Raw genomic sequence first — 11,804 nt, 5'->3', positions numbered from 1 at the left:
ATCCAGTGAGCACTAGTACAATATAAAATGAATATTGATTAATGCAGCCATTAGTTGTAATAGAAAGTGGGAAGGAAATCAGAATTGGGGTCTGATTCTTCTGAAGGTGGGTCCTTTAGAGAACCTGAGGGCCAGGCTGAACATCCACCTCCTCATCAAATGAGATGGTCTAGCTTTCCCCCACTGGGAAGGAAGAGGGAGGGGTGGAAGGATGTCCCAGAGACCAAAACTGAAGGTTCCTTTGTGCCCTCCTTGCGTAAGTTTACCAACCCGAAGGTGCATTGAAATGGCCAACAAAGTGTCAAGCGGGACATTTCAACGAAGTCAAACCCGAATACCCCGTGATGAACAACGGTCTTGTTAGCAGCCTAGACAGAAACAGTGGCATTTGTTTCTGACTTCCATTATTTTCGTTGAGCCCCTTCAAGCAACCTGAAGGCAAATACCTGATGAACATAATGGGACTGTGTTTTATTCCCTAACATTACAAGTTGACAAGGATCAGCAAATTGCTACATTAAAGAAACGCTGGGATACCAAGGGCCATCCAACACAATCGGTTTTGGAACAGCACAGTCTCATTGAGTCCATCAGACTCACTACACTCTTCGGGCTTTGTTATGCTAAAAAATACTAGTCTGTATGACTTGTTGTCCAACCACGTCGGAAATCAAAAGTGAGTGAAAAGCTCGACTGTCATGCGAAATATGGGGATAACAGCACAGCTTGCAGGCGGTCTCCCCTGGAAGGCATTCATAGCGTTGTACTCATGTGAACCCGATGTTGGAAAGGTGAAGAGTGAGGGGGTTTGCGAAGGTCTTCGACCATCTGACAAGCAGTTCTGATAGAGTACACTGGCGCCTTTAAGTTCTCAGACAATATGACAAGCACTTAGCTTGAAGTATTCTAACAGTATCTGAAAAAACCCACTGTGATGTTTGAACTACTTCTGTCGCTTTCCGTGCGTACAACCAAGCGCAACACCATGCCTGTTAAGAGAGTACGTGCCGTTATCCCCATTCATTGTGTCTGGACTACAAAAACGCACACAAGTGGCCGAGGGTTCTTGGAGATAGGTCGAGGAGGCAGTGGGACGCAGCCAGGAGGCTTTTCACCCTCTCTCCGAGTGTGGCCATTCAGAAACTTTTCAGGTTTTAAACACTTTCGCCTTCAGACGCTTGGACCGTCGTATGAACCCGTTCGTTCGAAGCACATGGAGACCTTTACGAAATCAAGGAACACAAAATTCTTTTGGCTAAGAATGAAAGAATTTTCGAGATTTTGAGAATAATAGAAGTCAGTATCCTTTCATCTCCGACTTCTGACGCTTTCTCAAAACTCAAACGTCACAGGCCTTTACGCATCTGAATACTTGACGCCAAGATTCAATGTTAAATTTCCCTCCACCATTGAGTTTTGTTTCCTCTTATCTTCCACCCATATCACAGCTAAAGGCTTTCATAACGGAAGGGGTTCCTGTGTATCTCCTGCAGTCTGAGTTGATGACAGTAATGTGCATGTATATATGTGTAATCATTTACAAAAGTAAAAGATCATGATCTTAAAGCCACAGTCGAAAAAAATCGTCAGAGAATAAATTAACTCGGAGAGTTCGGGACGCGTATCTGTACATACTAGAAAGGTAAAGTTGAGAACACTGAAAAAAATCCTATTTACATTGAGTCCCGTCGTATCACACAGAAGAGGTAATAGAAGAAAAGTATTAACAAACATTGGTGAGTTCCGTTTGCAAAAAAAGTCTACTTTTTTACATTTCTAGCACAAGACTGTACACCATCTTGTATTGAGAGAGGCAGTTTCCTATGGCAAAGCTAGACATAAGTACATATCATGCTGCACTAATATAGTGCAAAATTATGCCTGAAAAACGGAGAAGGGAGAGGCAGGCAGAGGTGACGGCTCTGGGAATCATTGCGCTTTTGTTCTCTGGTTTTATCTTTTCTCGCAAGATGGACCCAGGCGCGAGTGTCCTTAATGGGACAGAGAATGACAAGTACGCCAAAGAGATGATCCCGCTCAGCTGTGACAAAATGAACAAAAAGACCAATGAAGATTTGCGTTTTTCGAGCCAAATCTTTGTTTTGGGCTGACCCTCTCCAACGACCGTGGTTTGGATGTTAGATGGCAGAGAAAGCAAAGGCAGACTTCCAGAAGAAGATTAACGATTCATGAAGGCTCTTGTGAAACAAAGTATAAAAATGGAAATAAAAAAAAAAAAAGAGGACAGGGACATCAAGGCTGCTAATGGACATGGATTCGGTGTCTTGATCTTTGAGGTTTCTTTTTTCTATCAGAATCATCTTCCCAGGGCGTCCACCTGTAGGTGAAACAACGCCCAGCGGCAGCCCTGACATCAGGGGGTCTCCATAGAAACCCGGTGTGTCCTGCATTAGGACGAAAGTCTGTAGGTCAGTGTGGTCAGCAGGAAAACTTCTACATGTCGGCGTCTCCGTCGTAGGCCAGAGTCAGCGGCTTCAGTCTGTTGTTCATCTGCCGTCGCTGCGGCCTCTTTGGCTTTTTGCTGCAGAACAAACAATCAGGGAAAGAACGTTTAGAGAATCTGGTCACAACTGTTCAACCAAACCTTTGCTTTGACCTTTCCCGGCAAGAGTGGCCTTCACTGTGAGAGGCATAGTGCCGTTGAAACTAAATAGGATGTTTCCACATTCCTAACTCGTCTCTGGCCAGTTTGATCCCGTGTTTTTTTTGGACCGTACCACTGGCTTTCCATTTACTCCAAACCACATTTTATATTTCATTCATACATTGCCAATAACTGCTCTTTAACGTGTTATTTACCGTCCAGGCAGCCATTGAATTTCATTCATTTCGCTAAGGTATGATAGTGAAATCATTCAAAAGAGCGTTTTGTGGTCTGCTATGGTTAAGGTTCGGTCAAGTTCAGGCTTGGATAGGGTTAGGGAACTATCGCTTTCATGGTGAAAAGAAAAGGGGAAATAAATAGCAGTCCCCTGTGTCATTTTGTCATTTGCTTTGTTTCTCCGTCTACACCAGTTTTTTTTTGGTGCTATAACAATTTTGCACCACTTCAGCCTTTGTTTCTGACAGAAAACGGCCATCATTTTTACTGCCACTAGAGGTCCGGGTATCAGATCAGGTAAATGTAAATATAGCATGTTTTAGGCATTACGACAAATGACAATAAAGATGTCATTCCTCTTGATTTCGATTTGAAACTTGAAGCTCCCATCCTAGTTGACATAATGTCTGCTTTCATTGCTGTCAGTCACTCATTCTGTTCCGGATTGTGGGGGGCGGGGGCCTTTTCCAGCTCGAGGTGGAAACAACAACCCCGCCAACATCTGCCTGTGAGCTTAATGGCTCAGCAGCCACCTATGTGTCTTTCAGCAAGCTTTTAACCAGTACTGCTAAGCTGACAAGGGCGCTCTCAGTCACCAGTTCTAACAGCTACTGATTCTGAGCCAGTGGTTCCTTCTTTCATGAACTAAACACCTCTAATACCAGCATACATGGGGCGAGTAGCAGTAGCACCAGGGCACACCTTTGATACAGGTGTACAGGTGCAGTAGAGCGGACACATAATAACCTTCACACCTCCTGCAGACAATTTAGAGTCTTTGGACTTGACATGACATGGGGAGAACTGGGGTTCAAACCCAGGACCCTCTTGGCTGGCAGACAACCTGTGCTAATCACCGTGCTACATCCGTAAGTGTAGATCCATTCTGTCCGCACGGGATAAACTTTCAATTATCAAATAACAACAGCTGACAGGACACCCTGATGGATTAACTGACTGAAGTAATTGTGTTAGAAAAAGTGTTTATATTCATACCGTAGGGAAATAATTAGGAATGGTTGTCAGGAAGGTCAACAAACAAATTCCGAATCTAGAACAATTTGGAATGCTTTGCGCTAATGAAACCTTTTATGAGATTTACAGCAAATGGGCTAAAATGCAATGTTAGTAGTCAGTGGACGGGCAAAACAATGGTGACATGTTATATTTAAAGGAATCTACAACAGACTTGTAAGCAAGTAAGTTACACTGTAGACACAGGGATCTCGAGCAGGGTTTTATCCACTTGGACACTTGGATGGAAGAGGACTGTGTCTACATGAAATGTGTATGGATGACCACAAGATGGCAGCAGAGGAAAGATAAAGATATTACAACTGGCCTGCAGGTTGATTGGTGGGAAACCTGTCATGTGGTACTTGCAGTACATTGGTAGGATCAGCAGTACCGGTAGAAGTACTATGTAGTAGCAGCAACAATGGGTAGTAAAGTATTTTCCTTAATTGTTAATGCAAATTATAAACTTACTTCACATTTAGAAAAAAAATATATATACTTCTGTGACTAAATATCAGATATTGGTAGCTTCAGCCCTATTAGCGTTTTAAAAGAATAGTCCAATGCCCATGGAAATGAGCTTATTTGACAATATCAATCTCATGTTTAATCTGGAGTCAGGACGTGGTTAGCCTAGCTTAGCATGAAGCATCGCGCCTGCACAGAGACCAAAAGCGAAAACCTGTGCTCACTGACTATGTCTGGCAACCTGGGATATAGCCAGCAGAGATGCCACGGCGGGCGGATGGATACACTGTTGTCCGCCAAGAAACAGTTCCGGCACACAACTCGTCCTTACGCCACAAATGTTAGCTTTTACATTTCAGTCTGAGCAAAAACTTAATCAGTGAGTATTTTTGCTCTGAGTCTTTATGCTAAGCTTGACTTAGCACACTCACACAGCTCTGTACTGTAACACAAAGACATGCGATTGATATTGATCTTCTCAGCTCAATCTCCAGACATAATTAGGTCATATCTATAAACTACCCAAAGTACAAAAAAAAGTAGCAAACCTATGAAGTGCAGTCTGCAGTTTGCATTTACCGTGAGCCCTGCGGTTTTGTGGTGTGTTTGATGGAATCTGTGCTGCTCACCTCCAGGAAGTGATCCACTGAAATGAGTGAACAGGCACTGGAGGTGTTCGGGCACAAATGAATGTCAGGCGTAGTGAGTTACAGGAGGGTGAGGTGAGGCCCTGACTAAGTGATGAGAGTTTCAAAGTGAGGTGGTGGGGGCGGCAGTGACTGCTGCTGCTGCTGCTGCGGTTGTTGTTGTGATGGTGGAGGCTGTTGGAGCAGTGTCTCGTATTGGTGCTGCTGTTGCGGTTGCTGTTGGAGGTGGCTGTGCCGCTGTAACTCGTCTTGCTCGAGTTTCTGGCAGGCGGGACACGTGTAAGGCACAGTGTAGCTGTTTGGGTCCATCCAGTAAGCCCCGTCTGAGGGGGACTCGGAGCTGGACTTGCAGCAAAGGCAACAATAACTGAGCAGAGAGTATGAGGGCGGAGGGCGGAGGGTGGAGACAGAAAAACAAGACATGAAGGTGACAAATGATGAGGGAACTTAAAGTGAAATAAAAAAAAGGGAGTGAACTGAACAAATGAATGAACACAAGCAGTGATGTAATGGAGGTTACACCCAGGTAAAATCTCTTAACCCACCTTGATGAGCAGGAATAGTTTGTAGTCCCTGGGCCTAAACGAGCCCTAGATCCCAGTACCAGATCGATGCTGTACTCCAGGCATGGGTTAAGCCTAGGACTAAGGACGTCTAGGTCTAAAGCTTATAGAGTCCTATAATTAAGTCTAGCTTCGAACTCGCAAATATTAAATCATTGAAGCAGAGCTGATAGAAGGCAAATTGAAGGGATTGATGTGCTCTGAAATGCTGACTTCTTCAGTAAAGACATTAACGATTAGACGCTGAATGATTCAGCGGGCATAGCAGCATTAGCCCGTTTATGACGGGCGGCCTGTTCCAGAAAGCGGGTTTAACGAACTACGACTCTAACCCTGAACTTTCAGGGAGCCTCAAGAGTTTTTGGCTTCCGGGGCAGGCGATCAGAGTTAGGTGACGGTGTCGCGGTATCCCACTGATCTACGTTTGCTGGTGGCAATGCACCAGGAAATGCTGTGAAGATGAATACAGTTAGCAAGGGTATAAGGATGTAAACACTGACTGAACTCCCCGGGGCACCTTTTAAGGGGTACTTAAAGCTTCAAGCCTGAGTTAATGAAGAGATAACATCACTATGACATCCTCAGGGTTATTTTCTCAGACTTGACAAAGCTCTTCCGGACCTGTGTAGTACTCCTCAAGATGAGCAAACTGACCTTCACGTGTGAAAACTGGTGAAATCGTCCTTTAAATAATAAATACCAGGTTGTTACAACTGATATGAGGCCTGCAAACTGGTAGGATGGCGTACAGAAAACAATCTGTCACTGAAGATCAAACCAAAGTACTCATCGTGGACTTTTAAGAGGGGTAGGGGTAGAAGTGGAGAGGGTTTCCTGGGAACCCACGTCACAGAGGACCTCACACGGACAACCGTCGCCACTGCTCTGGTCCAAAAGGCTCAACGGCGGCTCTACTTTCTAAGGACACTTAGGCAAACCAACCTGTCCTGAAGCCGCTCATGTCCTTCTACCACCGCTCTACAGAGAGTGTGCTGGCATACTGTATTACAGTCTGCTATGCCGACGGTTCAGCAGCAGAACAGCCCAGAAAAGAATTGGGCTTCCCATGCCCTCGCTGGAAGGAGGACCCCTTCAGATCACGCTGCTTCGGCAGATCCAGTGGCTTCCTGAAGGATGCAGCTCATTCATATCACCATCTCTCACCCTCTGCTGCCACCTGGGAGGCACGACCTAGGCCTTAAAGACCCCGGCTTCCAGGCTCAAAAACAGCTTTTACCCCAGAGGGATCATTGAATGGAACTCCACAAAACAAGGTCCCCCTTCCACCCTACAAAAGGCCAATCAAATCAAATCAAATCTGTCATTACATCTTGGAAAACATTAAATTAATTCAATTGTACTTTCATCAACTTTTGAAAGCTCCTCACTTTACCCATATTCATCAAACTAAAGGGGAGGCATCCACGGGAAACGCCCTTAGACGATCCCTGCACCTCGTCAGCAAAAGCCGAAACGGACGTTTTTCGATGACCCTTAACCCTTTTTGCGTCAGTATGACCTCCATTACTTCGCTGAATGTGGGCGAATGGCGGCGCGAATGTGACGATGGAGACAAAACACGCGGATACAGACACGCGGCGGTATCATGCAAGTGTACATTACCATGCTAAGTACGTCATGGAGATTATGAAGACCAGCAGAACGAACGCTCCCGCTGCCACTCCATACACCCAGGTCTTCAGCTTCCCATCTGCACAGAGAATGACACACACACACACACACACACACACACACACACTTGCTATTAATACACTGCAGGGATGCACACTGTGTGACATTTAATTTCCTTGTCTAAGCTGAAGGGGGCGGCAGAGTTCCACGCATAGCGCTGTGCGGGATTCCGGCCACCGTTCATCTGCTTCAAGTGTCGAATACAACGCCCCCATCTGTGAATAAGTCAGTGTCAATGGAGGACAGGTAAAAATGTACACGTGCTCATGACACGCTGGCACGCGTGGACGTTTTAATCCTAGAAGCGGATGACTATTTCAATTTGGCGACACGGATGTCTGATTAGGAACTATCAAGATAAGCGTATGAACTGTTGAAGCTGTAAACGTACATAACAGTCTTTATTCTATTTTTATTCCAATTCTCTTTTTCCTGCTTTCTTTCTTCCCCTTGTCTGTTCTGCCCCCCCCCCTTTCCTCCTTTTCCTGTATTTGTTCTTCTCATTTTCCTCTTGGTTTTCTTCCTTTTCCCCCTCATTACTCATTAATTCATTTCCCCTTTCTGTCTTTCCTTTTTATCCTTTTCCTGCCCCCCCCCCCCCCCCCCCCCCCTTCATTCATTCAGCCTACTTTCTTACTTTTTTTCCCCTCTCCTTTCGTCATCCTCTGTTCTTTTTTTTCCCTTTCATCCTGTTTTTCTTCCTTTGCATCTCAATTCCACGATCCCCTTTTTCCTTTCCTTTACCCCTTTATTCTAGTTTTGTCCCTCCCTCCCTTTATTCCTTAGCTATCCATTATTTCCTCCCTTCCTTCCTTCCTTCATCCTTGCATTCTTTCACCCATTCCCTCCTTCATTTCTGTCATAGGGTCATAGGACCCCCCCCTCCCCTTTTTCTCTGCCTGTTAATACCCCTCCTTCCACTCCTCCTTACATAGCTTGGTAAGCAATAATTTTGTGCTCTCAGCAATCACACATTTCCTCCAGAAAATGCACTTTCTAGTTTGAATACATCGTCATTTTGCACAGACTTCAAGTGTGTTTCTTTGTCTCAGTATGTTCTGCTACTGTTTCTGAATCAGAAAGACATTTACATATTTTACAGTTTGTCTTAAAAAAAATTCATTCAGCATCATAAAGACAGAGAAAGCTTCCCGGTGGTCAGGTGTCCCTAGGCTGTGCTGAGCTGTGTCTCACCTGGGCCGAAGGGCTGCAGGAACCAGGTGCGTCCCACCCTCCCTGGCGTGCTGGCTGCAGGCTGGGTGGGGTTGAAGGCACGGATGGTCTTGACATCGGCCTTGTTGTCACCTGCGGTGGGGATCTCCAGCACCGGGATGACCGTGCACTGGTCCAGCAGGCCGTCGGACGTCATCACTTCAGTGTAGCTCTCCTCGCAGCCACACACCCCCGCCTGGCACAGGAAGGAGGAAGGTTCAACGCGATGATGTGGACAAATCGGCCCGATACTTCTTACACTCTCTGCAGCCACCACAAACTGAAACCACTACTTGAAAGCCATTCTACTTCAGCTTTTACTGGCACTGGTTGGTTTAACACTAATTTCAACCGTACCTTCTATTCCCCTTTCTTAATTATTTATTTTTTCCCCATAATTTTCCCTTCTTTCCCCTACTGTGCAGGATGCTGCCGCTGCAGGTGCACTTACCACACAACTGGTCTCATACAAGGCGCACTGATTACAAGGTTATTCCAGCTGGCGAGATCTGCAACTTGAGCAAACGATCGCAATATTCAAAGTCCGTTTGTTTTGTCAGACAGGCCGAGTGTTTGATTGTCTGGTGTGGTGTGTGTGTGTGTGTGTGTGTGTGTGGGTGTGTGTGCAGGGAAGCCATCCCTCCTCCACATATCTCTCTCTCTCTCTCTCATCCCTGACTCATCACCCTGCAGGGGGTCCCCAGCTCCCCGACAATCTCTGGAGGATAATCTGCTTCAGAAATCCCCGCCGTGCAAACAGTAGCTCCGCACGACCATTATACATATATATATATATATATATATAAGATATATATATCTTTAGGGTGCTGCTGTAATGTTCATACCAAGAACCACCCTCTGGGTCTGAAAAGTGAAGCCTGCCTTAAACCTGCATTCTTTCTAATGGCCAGCAGGGGGGCGACTCCACTGGCTGCAAAAAGAGGTCCGCTTGTATAGAAGTCCATGAGAAAATAAGCCCACTTCCCACTTGATTTATTACCTCAGTAAACATTTTCCTAATGAGTTTATTCTCTCAGTCTGGCTCCAAAAAAACAAAACGGTGGCTCATAAACCACGTCACAGTGGCTACGTCCACTTCTTCTATACGGCCTATGGTTCACACATAAATAGCATCAACTTGCCCACACTTCTCTCATCCTCCAGACATCCATGTTTGTTAGCATTTTGAGTCCATTCCTGTTTTTGTCAGGGCCCATGGGTCGGGTTATGACAAGGTTAAGACTCTGATCAAGCAACCTCGGTCCGTTTTTGATACTTGGCTCTTTGCGATACTTGATGCTACACATTAGCGCCAAAAAAAAAAGCTCAATGTTCAAAAACATAACAAGAGAGTAGTTCTTGCCGCACCTTGCCAAATATATCAGTTTGTAAAAGTCGATATTGGTGGTGTTCATTGATTGGTCTGTCCATCCATGCAACACCTTGGTACGAAACAAATATCATAAAATGTTGTATGGATATTTATAGGATCAATGCTCATGATTTCAGTGACCTCCTGACACATTATACGACAGCTTTCATAGGCTGAGTGGCATTCATTTTCACTTGCTTTATGGTCTAAATGAAGGTCTAAAGACTTTTTCGATGAGAACGAAACTCTGTGTTGGATCAGTGTTGACTTTGTGCGTGGCAGCGGTTTCCCTTTTTCGGCAAACACACGTAAAACAGGCATGTTAGCGCTGTTGCATTGTTCACGTCCCACAAGTCAGCAGCAGATTCCTCACTGCAGAGTGAAGAGCGGGGAGCGTCGGCAGGTCTCAGTTCAGCCTGACATTTGAGCCCCTTGGTATTCGCAGCAAATTTAGTCCCAAAAGAAATTGCCTGACATCAAAAGCTAAGGATAAAAAAAAATAAAAAAAAATCTTCAAACCCAGTGTCATGGACATCTGGTAGAAGAAAATATCCTCCACACGCAAAAAGAATAAAATATTCCTTTTTTTGCGTCAAATCCAGCTGGAGACTGCATGGTTAATTAATAAGACATATTGTAGAAACAAAGCTTAAAGAGAAATATTTAATTGAACTGTCTCTCGTCTCAGAAGGTTCATTTAATTTGACAAAAAAATCATTATTTAAGGATAACCTTAAATAATTCACTTTCTAATATCAAATGAGCTGTATCGTATTCAATTGAAATAGCCCCTCCGAAACAGAATACGTAGCCACTTTGACGATCCCGAGTTCCCAGTCATATTCCTTATTCCATTTTCCCACAGATGGCATCACCGGTTTCAAACGTTGTTTCAAGTTCTGTCACCAAAAGGGCATTAAAAAAGTGCAGTCACGAGAAATAGTTCATCTTTTTCTTTGAGCCTCTGATGAATGCCGACAGCAGCAACCACCACAACTATATCGAAATATCCACAAAATGATATGGATCAATATTTTCAACCGAACAAGTTAGCAAACCTGTGACGTCTTGCCGGATATTTGCCTCACTGCAATTACTGCAGTATATAATGATTAACACATTCTTATTAACTACACAATGATTGAAGTTGAAGTTGTTGTATGGTAGAATTAACATTGGTCCTAACCAAAGGCAAAACATGTTTGTTCAGATGAACTGACTCTTCTGTGTTTTAGTGCAGATACTTGGACCAAAGACAAAACCTTTATGGCGTCACATTAAGTTAATAAAGAAATCTACTTCATTGTGTATGATATTGAGCTGATCTACTAAGGTTATGATATGTGTTTTAGTTTGGTAAATGTAGGTTAGCATGAAAGGGAATCTGACCTAAATGTGCCGGCATCGAAGAAGAGCGGGCTGGGCGAAGCCAGACCAGGCCTAGTAGCGAGAATGGCTGGCTACCACCACCTGTTGGGCGTTTGAATGGTCCTGTGGCTATGGGTGAGCAGAACCTGTTTCCCCGCCTCAGGTTGGGGGAAACAAAAAAACGCAGTCACAAGGGAAACGTTGGGACTTTTTGGGCTGCAACTGCAAAATCTCTATACCAGTGGTCCCGAATCTGGTGCTGATGGTCTAGGGCGCTGGGTTCCCAGTGTGGGCGTAAGGTCCCACCCTTAAGGATTGTCTGGAACCTGCAACAAGGGCTTGTACTACCCTGATCAAACAGTTCCACAGAAAATACCATCCAGGACAGCAGAGCAGCGGCCCTCCAGATGCTGAAGACTGGCTCCGACCACAGATGCAACATTGCAATATTTGTCGTCACTCCATCCAAAACTCACCTCTGTGCACAGGGACCGCGGCTTGGTGCAGGGCGGGTCACAGGATCGGTCAGCCATCGGCTTGGCTGTCGCTGGGCATCCACCTGCGGAGCAAAGGCCTAAAGGTCAAACTCAGAGGTGTCAGAGGTTGACAGCTGGTGTTTCTGT

At 45.0% G+C, this 11,804-nt stretch overlaps 1 protein-coding gene across 1 annotated transcript in view; it reads right to left on the bottom strand.

The window, feature by feature from the left end:
- Positions 1-2,454: 2,454 nt before the first annotated feature.
- The window catches only part of thsd7aa (thrombospondin, type I, domain containing 7Aa), a 109,981-nt gene continuing 100,631 nt past the window's right edge, over positions 2,455-11,804 (bottom strand). Inside the window, exons 26-29 of the mRNA XM_070921638.1 lie at positions 11,658-11,740; positions 8,424-8,637; positions 7,161-7,248; positions 2,455-2,542 (exon numbers count right to left, since the gene is read on the bottom strand). Of these exons, the coding sequence (XP_070777739.1) occupies positions 2,455-2,542; positions 7,161-7,248; positions 8,424-8,637; positions 11,658-11,740 (473 nt within the window). The remainder of the gene's footprint in view (positions 2,543-7,160; positions 7,249-8,423; positions 8,638-11,657; positions 11,741-11,804) is intronic.

This window comes from Enoplosus armatus, chromosome 16 (genome assembly GCF_043641665.1).
Source record: "Enoplosus armatus isolate fEnoArm2 chromosome 16, fEnoArm2.hap1, whole genome shotgun sequence".
Taxonomy (NCBI): Eukaryota; Metazoa; Chordata; class Actinopteri; order Centrarchiformes; family Enoplosidae; genus Enoplosus; species Enoplosus armatus.
Note: the sequence above shows the minus strand (reverse complement) of the source record. Positions and strands in the feature narration are given on the sequence as shown.